Genomic DNA, 19,416 nt, shown 5'->3' on the forward strand with positions numbered 1-19,416 from the left:
AGGGTCCTGGGAGCTGCTTGTCCCCAGCCTGAGCTTGGGCAGGTGCTGGGCTGGGTACATGAAGCACTCAGTGTAGCTGCAATTTGTCTGCTTGCTCTGCTGAGTAACATCTCACAGTTTTGCAAGAATGGATTGGCCTTTCTTTAATGGTTTTGAAAATCATGACAATTGGAGAAAATCTAAAATCGTATTTAGATTCCAGTATCCCTATCCAGCTGCTACAGGCACCTCACTCCCTCGACCACCTGGCTAAGCATGCAAAAGTTTAAAAGAAGATAGTGTTAATATACTTGCAGAGTTTCCCATATATTCAAAAGAGAACTGTAACCCTCATCTTCTGGGCAATGCTTTTACAGACCTTAGTTTGCCCACAATGCAAAAAAAGAGCACTGAATGGAGAAGTGGCTTCTTCTTGAAGCTGTTCTTTTCTCAGTTTAGTTTTTATGTGCTACACTGGAAAGGGGGGTAAGGAAGTTAAAAACTAAAATATCTTGTTTCATTAGAGTATAAACAGGAGTTACTGTGATCAAGCAAAGATAAAATATTTTGCTCAAAATAGCAGTAACTCTTGATGACTGATTTTCAAGTTAGGAAGTATTTTCACTGCTTTCATTGAACATCAGTGCATTAGTGACTTCTGTTTAGAAAATAAAATAAGAACATAAAAACCTGGAAAGCTATCCAGAATGGTCTGAAGTACACAAAATACTGTCTTTTTTTTCCACACCACAATGTATCAGTTGGCCAAACAAAAGATAATATACTTTTAGGCAAGCATGCCTCTTAAGCAGTTTTAACATTTGAAATGTAATTTTGAAAGAATTCTCAGGAATAAAACTCAGTATCTCTGATGCAGAGATATGAAAGAGTTAGAAATACTTAAATTTAATGAAAAATGTCCATATAGCTCAGCAAATTTACATATATGTTCCATCTAGTGAGGGAAATGCATTAAGTCCCTCCTTACAAAAAATTTTACCAAAGATAATATTCAAATAATAGGAAAAAATGTTAAAGCAAAGTAAGAGATATAAGCTGAATTTTAGAGCTGCTGTAAATATAATTCTCAGTGATGGGAGTAGTATTCTATTTTCATACCTCCTAGCTTGTGTTTGAATGACAAAATCAGAAATCTTCAACATATTTTTCATTTCCTTGGTGATTAAAGCTGTGATAAATAACTAGATATATTATATTCTTTGCTGAATAGGATTGCTTATGCCTCTTAGAGTCAGGAAAAGTGGAGACAAAAAAAAAGTGAAAATAAATTGAAAGAAATCCTATAAGTGGCACTGATATACAGGCTTATTCCTTTTGTGACCTATGGGAAAAGCTTGCAAGAAAAATATTCTTGGAAGTATTCCAAAAGAGGGAGACTTATAAGCACTTGAACAGGCAGATAAAACAATGTAGAAGTTTCGGTAGCAGAGTTTTCTCTCTCCTTCTCTCTGTTCTTCCTCATCTGGGACTGAGTTCTCAGTGCATACTGCTTTAGGCATAGCATTCATGCTAACCAATTATTCCAGTTATGCTAGTTGACCTAATTTTTGAACTTAATAAATTTATTGCATTCTGTAGCACAAATGTAAGAAAAATTATTCCCCAAAACTTTACTGACCCTTTTCACAGGTTCTACTTAAAATAAAGTCACCTACTTTTCCAATGAAATTCCAATACTTTTCTATGTTTCCAAATCCACATAATTATATAGTGGGCTAATCAGTATTTCACAGTTCAGCATGACACTCAGATCCAGTTCCTAATGGTCTCCTCCCCAACAAGTCAAATTACAACAGTCATATCTATTCATTTTAATGCTCTCTAGCATTGTTGGATTACAGCACGTTATTAATTTTCCTTCTCCAGCTGTATTAGCAATCACTAAACTATTTCTATAGCACTTGCAAAATGCAAAATATAATGAGAAATCACTTATATTGGTCATTAATTTTAAACAAGTGAGAGGTTAATGTTTTTAAATTTGCTCAGCATCTTGCAGGATGAAACCGTGATCAGATCAAAAAAGGTGAAAATGATCAAAAAAAAAAAAAAAAAAGACCTTATCAAGGAATTTACTTAATTATTGCACCCACAACATTAGGCTCTTCCCCCAGGTCTTGGAGACCTCTAGTATGAAGCTGTAACTGGTGATCTACTGTCTGGCTTATACTTTTTGTCAGTTTCTGGATTCCATCTAAAGTAGGCCTGATGCAGTTTACCTGGTTCAAAGCATTATGAACACACTTTGCAGCCATGCTCACATTTCTGGCTGAGATTGATCTAAATAGGGAATTAGAGCCAGGAGACTGTACTTTGTCTGCAGTCAGACAAAGTTGTAAGGCAGGTGCACACTCGGCATTAACTGACAAAATGCCTCTAGTGATAAGGTACTAATCCCTGCAAAATCCTTGGCATGCTAAATTAAGTAAACCTTGCCAGGTGAAATAAGTTATACCAGTGACAGATGCCATATGAGGTGTTTTGGCAACAGAAAGATGCTGATTACAAATTTTCCCTAGCCCATATTGCCACAACATGCAGTTGGCATAACTGGAACATTATTAGCAAGCTTCCTTATGCACGTTTAGGGCCTGCCACCTCCTTGTTATCAAATGTTATCTAGCACAAGGCTGTTAGCTTGCTTCATATAGAAAATTATGCACCTTAACTCCAAACTGATGGAGAAAAAAAAGAAAGACTGAGGTGCAGAAGGTATGGGTGAAACAGCATATACATCAACAATTTTCATTTCTTTTGGTCAGATGTTAACTCCTTCCCTGTGAAACAAACTGTTAATTTTCTTTCCCAGCTAGCAGTGCACAGGTGCATTAAGCATAAAGATATGGTTACGTTTTCCTGTTAGTTTAAGCATGTCAGTCTAATTTGCAGTATTTTTCTGGTTCAGTTTCCACAAAAGGCCATCACATTGTGCTTTGCTGCATGACTACGCTCAGCAGCTTATAGAATCGATTCCCAGAATGGTTTGGGTTGGAAGGGACCTTAAAGACCTTCTAGTTTTAACTCCCCTCCATGGGCAGAGACACCTTCTGCTAGACCAAGTTGCTCAAAGCCTCATCCAACCTTGGCTTGAACATTTCCAGGGATGAAGCATCCACAATTTCTCCAGGCAACTTGTTCCAGTTCCTCACCAACCACACAGTCAGTTTCTTTCTAAATCTAATCTAAATTTACTGTCTTTCAGTTTAAAGCCATTACCCCATGTTCTATCACTGCAGATCCTGCTAAGAAGTCTCCGTTTTTCTTATCAACCCCTGTTAGGTACTGAAAGGCTGCAATGTCACCTCAGAGCCTACTCCAGGCTGAACAGTCTCAACTCTTTTAGCCTGTCCTCACAGGAGAGATGCTCCAGCTCTCTGATCATCTTCATGGCCTTCCTCTGAACCTGGACTAAAAAGCAGCCCCTCCGCCTGTAACTACAGGAAGCACAGAGGTAATTTTTTTCTGCCAGCACAAAGTGGATGTTCATAGTTTCAAGATGCATTTGGATTTTGCTGAAAAGCCAGCCCACCCCTAATATGATATTAAACAAAATGAGAATGTAACTAAGTATGCCTCATTTGTGGGGCTTTAGGCTTACAAACTGCATATACATATATTTCTAGCACTCACATACTTAAAAAGTGGTAAAAGTTTGAGAACAAAAATCTAAAGAAAACTCTAGTAATGCAATACTTAATTATGCCTAAATCCATTAAGGAATAGACACAACCAACAGGAGATCATGGTTAGAAAGAAGTGTCTCGCTGTCACACTGAATTAGGTTTATTAATTGTGCTGGCCTGAAGATAGCTTTTATCCACTGCTGTACTTGGCAGATTTCTATGCCACATCCTATATTAAGCAAATTCCTACTCAGTTTGATTTCCGTTTTCATATACAGTCCTAATACCTACATGCTTGTTTCTAAGAGTGAATTCCTGTTACTTGGCTTTAGTGTTCCTTGTAGTAAAAGACTGCTACACAGAATGAAGTTAGCTATTGGTTAGCCATACAGCAATTTCAGTAGACATGGACAAGGTGTAAAGTATGAAAACATCCAAGCTGGCAAGGATAAAGGATATTTCCAAGTCCTAAACATGTGCATGACGATTAACCATGTGCACAACAGCATGTTTTCAAGATGATGAATAAAGCTTTTTCACTGTATTTTCTGGAGAGTCTTTGATTTATTGAGGAATAAAATGTCATAATTTTTTTGTGAAATTGTCTAAAATACTACATTCCTAGCCAAGATGCCTAGCATACACTAATGGTAGGAACACCAAAAGACAAGCTAGTTCCAGCTGCTGAGAATTATCTCCCTTGACACACATTGCACAATCAGCAATAGCTGGTTTTTGGTTTTGCTCACATTCCGAAAACCATACAGACTGTTTTGAAGTAGAATGTATAAAAATGTAAAATAAACAGTTTGAGATTCAAAATAATGCAAAGAAAGTAAGTTTACAGATAATTTCAGAAGTAATGCCAAATAGAGGGGAAAAAAAAAGTCTGGAGAGATATTTTCACTTCTTTTTCAGGAACTACTGGATAGATGGAGTGATTCCATACGTAAGAATTTATTCAACCTGACAGATAACAGCTCAGAATACTAAAATGGGATTTCATAAAACCTCTACAATAAACGGAACTAAAATGCAAAGGATTTGTCTAAAAAGAAGTTTATTTGAAAAACATTCAACAACTATTATCCCCTTTATGTGAACCTATTTACATATACTATATGTATACACACAGAGTTTTAATTTGAATTGTGAATTAGTATAATGAATACAGCACTATGTATCATACAACATCATGGTCTACGGTTTTGCATGTCTGGGATATAACACAAGTGTTTTTTTTGTCTGAAATTGTGTAAAAACTAAACATGTATAAGATACATTATCTCAATGCATTGCTAGTAATTTCCTGTAAACACTGTTATTCACATTAGTAGACAACGTAGCCCTTCTACTAGTGGTAGACATCAACTGGCCACTGCTGTTACTACTGTTAGGATCAAAAGTCTTTTTACAATTGAAGAGACTGAAAAATTGCCTCTGATACTGAGAAGAAGCATAGTAGTAAATAAAGGGGTCAATGCAACAGCTAACACTACTGATACAAACACTGAGTAGATAGGCAAAGTAGAGATACTCTAAGCTGTTGTCATAAGAAAAATGGATATAATGAATTAATAGGAGGACATTTGTTGGTCCAAAGCAAATAACAAAACCAGAAAAAACAGCAACACACAAGAGCAATGCGCGTGTCTTCTTATTTTGCTTTGCAACAATGGTAGAAGAACTAAGACATCGAATGATACACACGTAACAGACAGTAGAAATGATAAATGGCACTATGAAAAACACAGAAGAGAAGATGGAGAAGAAGTGGAGGTAATAGCCATGAAGTTCAGATGCTCTTAGCACATCGTGGCAAGTAGTTATATTTAACCTGGGTATTTCCACTGTTTGCTCTCTGATGAGGAAAGGTATAACCCCGCTTATTGCTACAAGCCATATGATGAAACAAATCAGAGAGGCACGTGTTAATGTGCGCCACCCAAGAGACCGCATGGGATACACCACTGCTAAGAAGCGATCGAAGCTTATGCTTGTCATAAGCATTACTGAGCAGTACATGTTACAATAGAAGGCAGCAGTGATGAAACGGCACATCTGAGGTCCAAAAACCCAGTCATTTCCAGAGAAGTGATAAGCAATTTTGAAAGGAAGCACGCTCACAAACAGGACATCTGCCAGGGCCAAATTCAGCATGTAAATTACAGCTGGCTTTTCAATTTTCATTTTTTTCAGAAACACAAGTATTGCTGTGATGTTCAGAGGGAGACTCAGCACAAGCACGAAGGTGTAAACTGAAGGAACAAAACGGGTCAGCCATGGACTAGTGAGGTATCTATATGTTTGAACGGACACCATTCGTTGTTCACGTGGGAATAATCCAGTCTGATTGGTGGCTCCTGATCCAACTTCCAAGTCATTGTCTGTATCACCTTCAATAGGTATAAGGTCATCAGAGTGACTGACAGAAGAAAAGAGTGCAAAACTTCTGACACGTGCTATGCTGCTGTTATTTGGAAAGGCTGAAAAAATAAGACAATATTAAGATTAATAAGCAAATATTTAGATGGTATGGGGAAGTGAAAACATCTTTCAAAAAAGAAAGCTAAGATTACATTAGCAACACAAAATAATAAGGTTAATTTCTGATTCAAAGTGCAGGCTGCCCACAGAGCAGCCTTTTTGTTTTAGCTCCTGCTACAAATTTGGGTAAGATGTCCTCCTTTGTCTCCCATCTTTTAGCTTGGAAGCTGCTATGAGTGATCCTAGCTTGTGCTTAAGTACCCAATCTAATCTTTGCTTTCTTTGGGCTACTTCAACACAGACACAACAGGAAATTTGCCACCCTTTAACTGATTTTGCTGCACCCTTCACACATTTTTTAAGAAATGAGATGCTGAGATAAATACTAGTATTCATACACGAAATTCCTGTCAGAAGTACTCATTACCAAAATAACAAAAAATAAAAGTGCTAGTGAAGCATCATGTTATTGAAATATTTGTGCTCTGGAGACATCTTACTCAACCTGAAGGCCCCCATCAAGACAGATGGAGAAGTCTACATGCAGTTTTCAAGGTAGACACGGATCAGCCTTTTCCTTGTAACAGACAGGCAGCATTGAAACACTTTCCCAGTTCTATTTATTCTGTCTCATAGCATGCAGAACAGCACGTGTCTGGTGTACCCTTGGGGCACTTCTGAGTGTTCCCTTTACAGCAGGTTCTTCTGCAGCATGGTTTGGTGGCTGTGACCAAGTCAGGACACGGTATCTCTGTTTTTTAAATCTAAAGAGTCAAGAATTTGGCATGATAGTGTTGAATGTGTAGTATGCGTTGATTTACGTACCAAAAAAAACCCAAACTAACCCAGACAATCTAAAAAGCTATTTAGGCATTATTTCAGCAAAGTTGTTTTCATGGAGAATTACTTTGTCAGACTGTCATTTTCAGTTTTGGCTTAATCTAGTTAGGCATAGGATAATTCAAACATATTGTGGGCAGACCGTAGAAAGTCACTACTACTTTAATAATTCCTCTAATTAGCTGTGCAGCTGATCATTTTCTATCCTAGAGAATTAAAATAAAAATGAGAGTGTGTTAGCTCAGATCTGTGAACTGAAAGTACATGGGCATGATTCACCTGTGTAAGATGCTGCTAGTTAGACACAATTATTTGTTCTACAGTAATTCAAACCATTTTTTAAATGCAGGTGAGAACAAAAGCATGTGAAGGATGCAGATGGCAAAGAGAGGAGTGTCTGCAGTTTTAAGCAGGCAATTAACTCCCTTTGTATAAAGGCTATGCAAGAAGGGCCCTACCCAGCACTAATTTTAGTGAAATTCAGACGTGAATGTGAGGAGAGATCAGAGGAGTGGTAGGGAAAGTTGGTGACCTTTTTTGAAGTTGTTGTGCTTTATGTATCATGCTGTGTCACAGCAGCGTTCTAGGGGCAGAGGGAACAAAAGAAGGGAAGTGTTTGAGATAATGGTTTTCGTATGCAAAGTGACTAGAATGCAACAGTCAGAAAAAAAGATGCTGGATGAGAATTTCAGCCTGGGAGCTTGTAGATTGCAGTAGGAACGATTTAGTTGGAAACAGAAACATACAGAAGTATGTGAGATTCAGTGTTTGCACAAAAGGGCACTAAACATATTGATAGGGTTGATTCTGCTGTTTTAAAGAGAACACTAACAATAGGTAAAACGATAGATCCCTAATCTTTAACCTTACTTTCAAGTTTAGTCCAAGCAGGTCGGTGGCTCAGAGTCAGCTCCTAGCTTAGCAGTTCAGGTGTGGCACAAGTTCTATCTGACACTTCAGCCTGTGGCTGACATCAAGGAGTGAGCAGATTTTATGAACTTAATGATTAAAGGAATAGAAATATGTCACAACTGACACCATTAGTCTTCATCTCTTTTGGGAGGATTATAACTATACTTGAATGAAAAAAAACCCCTAGCTTCTTATAGCCAGAAGCTTGTTTCCACTGCAAAGGTGTCAGTAAATGTGATGAAAAATCTTGAACGGTACGTATTGTATCTCCAGTATATTTAAGTTTTATGAATTCAAGACTTTGAATACTGTGAATATGTATTTCTAAACCAGAAAATTTCTGAAAGACAATGATGAGCCTAGTCCCCCAAAGGTCTACCTGTCCTTCTTGATTTCTTCACCACTGAAAAACAGCATGGAAAACCAAATGAAGAGGTGACATGGTTTCATCTGAGGAAGGCATGTTTTTGAGAACACAAATATAAACAACTTTATGAGAAGGAGGGTAAATGTGTGAGGGAGATAGGAACTGTATTGTCCAGATTACCTCTCCATGATGTGATAACTGGGGCACAAGTACCCCTCTCATCCCAGTATCTCTGAACTTTGAAGGACCTGAGCCAGCAGTGCTGCAGGGTCATAGATTTGAGGACCAGCAAGCAAGTCAGTCAGAGCCACTCATCCTTAATGAGGGAAATTAAAACACTTAATGCAGTGATTAGTAGTAACTTGACCCATTTCTCATCAGTATCTCCAAACTTAGAACAATATGAAAATATGCAAAAAAAAAAAGTTATGATTGCTTACAGTTAATTGAACATTGCTAATAAATTTAATTATATCCTGAATTCTTGGAGCCCTCTTGTTTACAGCTTTTTTAGATGAGAGGATTTAGAGTATGCATTACTCCATTATACAAAAAATTTCTAAATATAGAATCCTATTACAATAAACAAGAACAAAAAATTTTAAAAATAATTTCAGTTAAAAGTCTAACTTGGTGAAAACTACCTGTTCTTTGTAGAAGTAAGGACTTTCTAAGTTCAGAGTTGAATTCAACCTTCATGCTGTCAACAATGCCTCCATGCTGTCCCCTGTACTCAGTCCATGTCCCTGACTCAAACTTGGATGACAAGAGGTACTATCTGAAAGCCAACTCTATGGCAAAATGTAATGAGACCTCCAACTTGCTATTTTTGTGCCACTCTTTGATATAGAGAGTGGCGATTTAAACCTTCTTGATGAAATTTAATTATAATTTAAAAGCTTGATAGCCACATAACAGTTCTTTCTTTAGAAAGCTGTTTGTATGACACAGTATCTATGTAATTCTAGAAAAAATACTGCACTCCATACTTTCTGAACAGAAGACAGTTGCTGCCCTGAGGTTTTGTATTCCTTTTGAGTCAGTGTTTATTTGAAAAAGCCAATGATAAGAGATTTATACACAGAACGGAAGAGGATGAAATGATGTCATATTATTTCAAAGGATCTTCATTAACCTTCATAATAAACAAAAATGTCAGTAATAGGAAACAGGCATTACCTTTAAGCTGGGTCTGTACAAGACAGCCGATACAGCAGCTCTAAAGGAAAGATTGTGTAACTGCTCTTAGATAGCTACAGCTATACCACAAACTGTGAAATGGTCCTTTCTAGCCATTTAAAAGTTACACATATAATTTGTCTAAAACATATTTCAGTTTAAGTAGTTTTTAATAATCCAAATAATCTCTTAAGAAAAGAGAGGCAAAGCTTGTATAATAATAACAACTGTTAAAAGGGTCATCTTCTTTTTGCTAGGTTGTCATCCAGTCCTTTTGGAAGAAGTTAAACTGGTGGATTTCTGGTTTTATGAATAATAGTACTCTCACTGCTGATACGACAGTTAACAGCTCTGTCAAAATACCTGCAAAATTTAAGAAGGCATGAAAGAAGAGGACTAATAAACTATGGACAAAGAAATAGCAGGATGAAGCACGAAGGTTTTATCCTAGTGCTGTGTAGTAAGGACACTGAATGATACACATATAGTGTTTTTCTTTGCTTCCAATAAGGATTTCAAAAGCCAAAAATTACATAGAATGAGTACAATACTCAAACTGCCTGAAGTTTTCCTTTACTGACTGGTTTTTGCACCAGTTCTCTAATGAGGACATAGAGAAACGATGTAGAAAGCTCAGTAAGTTTGGGATTGTCTAATTTATACTGTGCTGTTTTCCATCAAGTACTACAAACTGTTTGTCTCACAATCAGCATAATCATATTCTGCTTACTCTGCATTTTTTTATACTTTATACTTACTGCTATTTTTTTTAATAGAGAGCTATTTTAGAATTTCTTTTCATGCCTGTGTTCATATGCAAGGGGCATACTGTTCTGTGAGACGAGAATTAGAGAGCAAAAAATTCAACAGCCTCAGCCAATCTTAAAAAGCACTCTTGAGCTCAAGAAGAAAATTTAAAAATATTTCTGTAGACCCAGAAATCTGCACAGGACGTTACAGAACAGCAGCCCTCATATCCCAAGGGATATCTTTGTGATGTGGGAGACTAAAGAATAGGCTCCTAGAGAAGCAATTAAATATGTTCCCTATGTGCTCCTTGACAATTAATACTAATTTCTGGGCATTACTGGTGACAGCTGCACCCACACCGCTGGTGCTGGCTTATTACAAAAACTCGGTTTCTCTTATCACCTCTTTGTATAATCTGAATTGATAAGCATCTAGAATGTAAATTTCTCAGTGGCCCATAAATGAGGTACTTGAAGGCAAACTGTGAAGTGCATGCCAGATGTGTTAATAAACAAGGTAAGACACAACCTTGTAGCAGGGATGACAGTTACTTGCTTTTATAAAAATAAACATTGAATTGTCTTTAAGAAAATCTTCAACAGTCCACATCTCCATTTATACAGAATTTTTTTAATGTATTATAGGCTAATTAGTAACCATTAGAATACATCTTCCTGAAGTATTGCTTGCAACCAAGTGTCTACTCCTTTTTTGTTTTCTTTCTCCATCTCTTTAACTACACGTGCTGGCTTCAAGCAAAGATATCTCTCTATTCTGGCTGTCAGTGTCCCAGTGCAGAGAAGTTCATCTGGGCAAGTTCACACCTTGGTCAGCCACCTCAGCAACATCTGGTCAGATAATCTGCAAGCATTTAAAACCAATCCCATGCCAAACTATTTCTTTTTCACCTGCCCACAGGACAGAATCAGCACTCGTCCATAATGTGGTAACTGTGGATACTAATGGACAGTGACAAAGCATAGGAGAAGCTGCAGATCCAAGGGCAGAGCTGATTTAGGGATACAACAGTGCCTGGGCGATGGGCATTAATTACACTGTGGTAAGAACAAGGAAGGATATCTGGGACAATGGGCAAATCATATAGTTACATGGGAGTGACAAGGAGAGCAGAAGATATATTCAGATGGTCAGACTTTGTGAATTCTGTTGTGCATGAAGTAACTTGTTTTGAATTTTTCTTTTCCTAACAACACAATACAGTAGCTATTATTTTCACAGGAAGTAGCAAATAAGTACTGTAATTTAGAGTGCTCTTTAATGAAAACTGTAATTGCTAAAGGCAGGAAAACAAGTTTGAATGTCCCCATAAACTGTACGAGTAGCACCCAACAGTGCAATCTTTTTTCTAGCAGTAACATGTATAGTTTGTCCTTTACACGAACCCCTGCTTTTTTTAAGGACATTTTCCTTAGAATTCCCATATGAACACGATTGTGATCTCTTCATTACCACTCATCCTTGTGACAAAAAGTTGTTTAGCAAAAATTATTTTCCCCCTTTGATACTTCCCTCTCAGCATAATTACAAACACTAGGTCTGTCCCCTTTCAGTCTTCAGTTCAGTAGTCAAAGTACACCACACTGAGATTTCCCCTTACTTGCTCACCTAATCAGCCCTTTTCTGTACATAGGGCCTGAACAGAGGCGTCACAGCAGGCACCTTATGGGATACAGTACAGCAGTACTATCATCACTAGCTGATTGAAAGAAATGTTAAACTGAATGTCACAGAAAAAAACAAACCTCTGCTAATCTCTAAATACGTAATCGTTGGTACTGTTGTACCTCTACCATAATCTGGGAGGGTTGCGTGCCTGCGTATCTTCTCCTACCTTCCTTCCGTCGGCAACTGCATTGTCTAACAAGCTCTGAGCTGGACGGATCCATGGTCTCCTCAGTTAGGGCACTAACGTTGCTATTAGTGCTATTTCTAATTGAATAAGCCTGAAAGTCATCTGCTTGGGGTGGATATTCTGAAATGTTTTGTGCTGGCAGGTCTTCCAAAGTTTGTGCTCCCTACAAATTCAGCTGGTATTCCGCCTTCTGTACTTGCTAGTAAAAGGCAATACCAGTTTTTTAAGGCGGTCCACCAACACGTCTGACCAGCCAAGTCACTTCTTTCCATCACCACTTGCTATAGCCTGGCCACCTCCTTCGCTTCGGCGAAACTCGAAGCCACCCTTCACCACCACCAGCAGCGCACCCCGCCGCTACCACGTCCACAAACCTACTGTCGCTCTTCACAACCACCAAGACTACTCGGCTCTAACTCGCATGAAAACCCCAAAGTGGGAGCACCGTGACCCGGCTACGTGCGGGCACACGATACTGAGGCACTTTTTTTATACACACACCACCCCCCACCCCGGCCCCCGGCCCCGCCGAACTCCCGCGATCCGCGCTCGGCCCCGCTGCCCAGCGCACTCACCTGGCAGGGGCGCGGCGCCCCTCTCGGGCCCGCCCCTCCCGAGCTCCGGCCGCGACTCAGCGGCCGCACCGGCGGGCGGCGAGAGCGGGCAGCACAGCAGCGCCGCGGCACAGAGTAGCGCCCGGGACCCCATGGTCGGAGCTCCCTCCGTCCCTCCGTCCGTGCAAGCAGCGCGGGGCAGGCGACCGCCGCGTCTGGAAGGCTGGGGCTGCCGAAGGGCCACCCCTGTGCGGGGAGCGGGGGGCGCGCCGGTGGCGGGGGGAGAGCTGGGTCTCGGCGGTACCGGGAGGGGAGGGGAAGGAAGGGCAGCGGCCACTCCCACAGCACACACAGGCCAGCCAGCAGCCCCCGCGCCCAGCTGGGAAACGGGAAGCGGTCGTAGGCTCGGGCCGAGTGAGGGGTCAGGAGGTGAGGAACAAAGGGTTGTGCCCGAGGAATTATGCTAAACTTAGCCTGCCAAATTTGCGCAGGCCAAGTGCCTCATAGGAGCAGTTCCGAGGCCAGCTGAAATACATTACTTCCAAAAAGCCTCTTAATACTGATCCACTTTGTATAAAGGAGATGATGGTGAAGCTTGCTTGTATTGCATGAGTTCAGTAAACTGTCTACTCTACAAACACAGGACAACCCAAAAGCGATACATTACCCTGCTCTGCAGACCTGTGTGCTACCCCAAGATCCCTGAGGAAGTGCTTCCACTCCCCCGTCCAGTGGCATGTGACATGGACAAGCCTTAGAATATTTGTGCTGTTGTTGAGATGCTCATGAACTGAAGTGGTTGAACTGAAACTTACATGGAAGCTGTATAGGAAGATACTTTGATAATTTTGCAGCTCTTATTTAGCCTTTTTTCTTTCAAAATACTGCATTGGTGGTTTGAGTGTTTTCTATATATTAGGCCTGTAATACTTAAGAGCTTTACAAGTGTACACTCTGGTTTGCTAGGATGTGCTGTCTCATCCTCAACTGTACATCCTTCTGTTTACAGCAATGAAGATTAAAAAAGGAGAGAAGACTCTGTTTAGAACTCGTTCATATGTATGAAGTGCCTTTATTACTGCAGAAGCACTGACCTTTGCTTTTAATTGAGAATAAAACCCATGGAAAACAAATACCCCTAGTCACAAGTACTGGTTCCCAGTAAGTTCTATGCCTGTGTCACTGCAGGTGGAGTGTGGAGGTCGTGCAGAACTGTTGTTCAGTGGTGTCAGAAACCACTGGGTAACTTTGGCCTGTCAACCAGAACCTTGGGATATCAGAAACCTGCTCAAGTTGATCAAACAATCTGTTGAAAGAACCATCAGAATTATTTATGCAAGGTGAATCTGTGAGGCCACGAATTTATGGTGTTACTCTCACAGTCCTACCACTTGCTAAGTTATAGCAGTGTTGAAGTTGACTTCACTTTGTGTAGAACAAGTAATAAATATGTTTTACAGCTGACCAGCCTTTCTACAGCTCTATCATCCCGAACACACTAGGGAACCTGCACAAAATGCCTTTTACTTAATTGTGAACTATTCATCTGTTTAGAAAATACCTTAATCAGAGGTAATTATTTATTGGGGAAGAGAAAGTAAAGCTATCCTTGTTCATTTCTGTAGTCTCACAGCTTTATAAACATACCCAAAAGTAACTCTTAGAACTTTCTAAACCCAGAATAGAAGTGAACTAAATATCAGCCTTCCTTAAAATGAATAGGTAATTGTAAATATCCTAGCAGACCTCAAAATAGCTTATGTTGCCAGTATTTATTTTTCTTACATTTCAAGAAGCCTTAATTAGTGTATTGGTTCTTAAGGGATAAATCAGTTTACAGAGTTTGTGAAAGATGTTGCATGTCAGAGGTGAATAGGTGCCACTGAAAGAGAGTCAGGTTAGAAATGTATCTCGGAGGGTAATTCGGTCACCCAGGAAAAGGGTTGTCTATCTAGTTATGAGGTTGAAATTATGTGTGACAGTCAGAGTTCGGATTTTCTGTTACAGGGAAAGTTGTTATTTTGCTCCTGTATTCTGTAAAGAAAAAAAAAGTTGAAAGAAAGTTAGCAGATAAGTGCAAAGTAAAATAGAACAAAGCTATTGCTTGTGATGGTGTTTCTGTGTGCTTGGCCAAGAAGAAGGATGTTGTTCTGCAATTCTCTTAATAGTTTTGGAACTTCAGAGCCCCATGAGAATGGATAAATTCCAAAATAAATTAAGGTAGCTGCCAAGGACTCTTAGTCAACTCCAAAGATACATGATAGAATAATGCAAACCTCAGAGCTAACAGACTAAGACTATTGTTTATTATAATTTCAGAAATAGACAAGTTGTCCAAGGAAAGATGCCTTTTGTCTGTGTTGACAACTGACGCATAGGCCCTATTTAGGTGTACTCGCTTTTTTCTCCAAATTTGAATCAGCAGTGCAAGTCTTTCCACACCATCATTTCCTGAATGAAACTGGTTTCAGCAAGTCCTATCTAATGCTGAAGTCCCTATGTTGCAGCTTATAGCAGCCTCCTTTCCTTTTTGGTTGTATTTAGTAGCTGTCAGCAGCACTGGTGAACACAGAATCAGTTTGCTCATTTGTATGGTGCTTGGTACTGCCATCAATCTTATATTTAAGTAGGAATCATTGTAGCCAGTCCTGTTTAGCAGGGTTCATTATTTGTTCAGTGACAAGGCCCTATATTGAACCAGTTAATTAAGGAAAAAAGCTTATAAAGGAGTTCAAAGAAATTAGACGGTAATTACTCTTTGATGTGTACTAGGAAGAACAGGAAGCCCAGTGGTTGGAAAAGGTGAATGCTAGCACATAGATTATATCATTCATACATGTCATTAGCTGGGGACCAAATAGGCTTTTCTGAACTTATCTGCACCGGGAAGTCATGTTGTTTGCATTAGAACTAGGCAGGCACTAGATGTGTCAAGTGTATTACACAAAATTGCTTATTCAGGAGAGAATTACTCCCACAAAGGCTGTGGGGCTCTAGCATCTCTCACCAGCAGAATTTCAGGCTTTGGACACAGAGTCTGGTCTTAGGATCAACATCATACCTGTGCAGACTTTGCACAGCTACAGTTTGTCAAAAATATATTTATTAGTAAAGTCTGCTGCAAATAAAAAGGGAAAAAAGATTATGAGTTTAATTGATATTCAAGTACAATTAATTTATCTCCTTTGAAAGTAAAAGTGTTACTTTCACCTTCCTATGTAGCTATTTTAAGTGAACCATGGTATCAATACTGCAGCATTTATATTGTATTAGAATAGTTTGTACATAACCAGCTACAAGAAAAATGGAAGCACGGAGGAGCTTTTTATCTTTTAATTAGGGATATTAGCTGTTTCAAAGTAGTCAAGTGTTCAGATTTAATGCCATGCATGAATTAATATCTCCAGTAAGAGTAATAATTTTTTCAGCTTGTATAATACCACAGGCCAATTAGTTTGTCAACTGAACTTGTAATCTATATATCTGCCAGTGACTTTGCATTGTTTTATTCCCTCACCAGTGTTAATACTTATTTCATATTTGCTTTTACAATTCATTCTGGAATGTCTCACTGTCTGTCTTTTGAAATCTTTGTCACAAGAAAAGTGAAAGTAGGAAATATTTTCTGTTGGTTTATGTATTTGTCACATTACCTGCAGTACATACTTTTGCTCTGTAGCTTTAAGTGCTAGTTCATCAGCAAAATCATTGTCACATTCAGTGGCATAAAGAATGAGCAGTCTTCCCAAAACATACTGAGGGCAATCAGGATTAATTAGATGCAATTTTATAAAAGCACTGAAAGAAGTTCTTTCAACTACCATCTGGATTGCTGCTTTAATGATTTCTTTAAATGAAATTTAGGAACTAAGGCAGTTTAATTAGGTAATGTTTATTTTACATAAAACAATCTCCAGAGAATATTTAAAAACCACCAATCTAAATACTGATTTTATTGCATTTATTTTCTTACAAAAAAAAAAAGGCACAATTTAAGTATTCAAATACTTCAAACTGAACAACTGTTCGCTATTCAGATTTCCCCAATACCACTCCAAAGGCTGTGAAAGTAGAAAATGTCATTTTGCATGAGGCAGTAGTGCATTTAGTAGGAATGAATCACAAAATACATTTTTGTGAAGTAAGTCATTATTGTCACTTTATAATTACCTATAAAAATTTTTGAATTGCACAATAAGTGTGCTTTGCAATTGACAACTGCCACAAAATAGGCTTAGTATGTAACTAAACATTTGCTCAAGCTATCCCTTAGAAACAAATTAGGTTTTCTTTTGGTAAATACTTAAAGTCTAGTATGAACTATATTATATATCTGAGGTAATTTTAAAATGTTTCAATAGGAAGAGGTTTATATATTCAACTAAATTCCATATCTGCCTACCTTAAAATTCATACAACGAAAGCTGTGTGTCCTAAACAATATTCTGATTTGAAAGTACCAACACCAATGAAATCTTGAACTGTTTAAAGGAATCAACGTCCTGGTTTTCTGTTCATTATCAATGCTGAAAAGGCACTGTGTATATTCCTCTGAACATTTGGTGTTTTAGGGGAGGGTTCAAAGTTAAAAAGCATCCAACGACAAACTTCAAATAAAAGTTTATAAGCAAAAAAATACTGAATAGACTTCTCACTGATTGATGAAGTCCATGATATCTGAAAACACTCATTTTCCATAGAACTTCTTATTCAACAAGAATATGAGCAGATTCACATTCACTTTTGCTTTATCAAACATTTTCATTACAGCCACACCTTCATACTGCATCTGAAGCAAATCCTGTAATGAGAAATAAAATCTTTAGTGTCTGAATCCATACTTTACAGCAACAAGATGGGGAAATTCTCTTTATGTGATAAACATCTCCCACTCCAGGTCCTTCATAATGTAAACTACTGCAAGCAGCAGTATTGGATATGCACAGAAAAGATTACATGTCCTCTAGATCCCAAATTGTAAAATGTCAGTAACAGCAAACCAGAAGAAATACTGGGTCTTGTATACTTCTATTTTCTTTTGGTATTTCCTGCTTGCCACTGAACTAATGTGGCATTTGGTTTCATGCAGCTGCCTCAATATAAACATTAACTCAAATCCATGTCCAGCATCCCACAGAAGCTGTTGCCACCTAATCTGCTGCTCTATGCTGACTGGTTACTACAAATTTAGAAGATTCTGAAATAGTCTGTGTTTACAAGAAATGCAACAGCAACTATATTGCAAGGTAGCAAAATCCAAACTCTACCTGGAAATGGAGCTGCACTTTTTCCATCTCAACTCCTAAAAATTTTGCTTTGATTTCAAAGTCACCCACTTCTTCTCCAGGTGTGATATCAAACATCACGTTCTTAAACCTAGAAACAGGAAGGATAATTTAATACATATCCTGTGCAGTTTCATATAGTTTCTTGGGGGGAAATCCTACAGAACACAGAACTTTGACTGCAAGTAGTGTTGTTGGTGTCAATAAAAAATTACTCCATCCCTACTACAGTGTCTTCTTGGAGACTGTCTGGTGTACAAGGAGTATGAAACACAGAACTCCCAAGTCTTTTGCAAGAGTCAAAAGGAGAAAAAACAGCTGTGGAAAGTTCAGTGGGCGAATCGGATCAAGCATCCAGTGGATAGGAATAGGGCAGCCAGACTTTTATTCTGCCATGTCCGAGGTATATATTTGCCCCATGTGGATTCCTCTACCTGATGAATCCACTCAGAAAAAAAAAAAACCAACACCTCAAATCAATGGAAACCTGTTTTTCATGTGGAAGATAGATGGAGTGGTGCAAAGGATGAGAGACTTTCACTACTGTAGCCTCAAAAAGGCTGGATACAAAAGGGATGTTAAACCACCTTTCCGTAGTGAGGAAGTGGAGAAAATTAGGTGTTTACTCAGTTAAATGAAAGTGATTAGTCAGTACATGAAAAAAATAATTACTAGAATTGCTTACAAAACTGGTCATTAGCAGTGAGTCTGCTGCTGGACTTCCATGGGTTCCATGTAAGCTGGTGCTAAAGCTGGCTTTTTAAAATATTTTCCCAAGGTATATAGCAAGGTACAAAGGAAAAAATTAATTATGACAATTAGACATTATCATCCTTCTGAATGCAAAAGTCTGAAGTAATTCGAGCTGTGCTCCAGGAAATTGTGAAGATTTCTTTTATCAAAAGTCAGGCCCTCAGGAGATTGTTGATTAGAAAACAGTCAGAGTTGTTTTACCACACTTACTGATTGGTTTGAAGATCTTCAATTTCTAGGATGACACCTTTTTCATGCAGCCTTGCAGCTGTGTACTTTATTGAGGTCTGTTTCAGTTTTTTGCTTCCCTTCACCTCTTCTTTTCCATCTAGTTTAATTGACCTCCGTGAATTTCTGGAAAGAGAACAAGAAAACTGGCTTTTGATTTGTCTGTCAGGTCCTTTATACTTCAACTACTTTTCTAGCTATATTTAACCTTTCCCTCACTCTTGAACTTCTCTAATATAATAGAACTAACATTCAAAAAAATCTAAGAATTAGAGGAATTCTGAGCACAGAGTGAAACATCAAAACATCTTGCCCATGATTTTGAATTAATGTCTTTTAGCACATATTTAAATTATTCCATAAAATGCAACCCTTATTCTAAAGAGTCCACAGGCATCACTTTAAAACAACACTTTGTACACACACAGTGACATAAATGTTAAATACTCAGTGATTAGAGTTCATTTTTGGATCCATGAGGAATGCACTGGAAAAACTCCAGTTCGCATCAGTAAAATATTTTCACTTTGACACATCAGTGGCATTGGTGGGGAGATTTCTTTCA

At 38.5% G+C, this 19,416-nt stretch overlaps 2 protein-coding genes and 1 long non-coding RNA gene across 5 annotated transcripts in view; 1 reads left to right on the plus strand and 2 right to left on the minus strand.

Annotated features, from left to right (window-relative positions):
• Positions 1-10,816, plus strand: part of LOC126646970 (uncharacterized) — a 29,364-nt gene extending 18,548 nt beyond the window's left edge. Inside the window, exons 3-5 of the long non-coding RNA XR_007630481.1 lie at positions 3,280-3,451; positions 5,823-5,918; positions 9,666-10,816. This is a non-coding gene — a long non-coding RNA (uncharacterized LOC126646970). The remainder of the gene's footprint in view (positions 1-3,279; positions 3,452-5,822; positions 5,919-9,665) is intronic.
• Positions 4,667-12,809, minus strand: F2R (coagulation factor II thrombin receptor). The gene is made up of 2 exons (XM_050328763.1): positions 12,607-12,809; positions 4,667-6,109 (listed from the first exon to the last, which is right to left on the minus strand). The coding sequence occupies exons 1-2, from the start codon at positions 12,737-12,739 to the stop codon at positions 4,911-4,913; spliced, it is 1,332 nt and encodes a 443-aa protein (XP_050184720.1). The 5' UTR covers positions 12,740-12,809; the 3' UTR covers positions 4,667-4,910.
• A 3,648-nt stretch (positions 12,810-16,457) lies between these two features.
• The window catches only part of IQGAP2 (IQ motif containing GTPase activating protein 2), a 128,216-nt gene continuing 125,257 nt past the window's right edge, over positions 16,458-19,416 (minus strand). For all 3 annotated transcript variants that reach the window (XM_050328752.1, XM_050328751.1, XM_050328750.1), the window contains 3 exons: positions 18,834-18,977; positions 17,853-17,961; positions 16,458-17,386 (listed from right to left, as the gene is read on the minus strand). In XM_050328752.1, the coding sequence (XP_050184709.1) occupies positions 17,273-17,386; positions 17,853-17,961; positions 18,834-18,977 (367 nt within the window). In that variant the 3' untranslated portion in view covers positions 16,458-17,272. The remainder of the gene's footprint in view (positions 17,387-17,852; positions 17,962-18,833; positions 18,978-19,416) is intronic.

Source organism: Myiozetetes cayanensis, unplaced genomic scaffold (assembly GCF_022539395.1).
Source record: "Myiozetetes cayanensis isolate MyiCay16 unplaced genomic scaffold, myiCay2020 scf4, whole genome shotgun sequence".
NCBI lineage: Eukaryota > Metazoa > Chordata > Aves > Passeriformes > Tyrannidae > Myiozetetes > Myiozetetes cayanensis.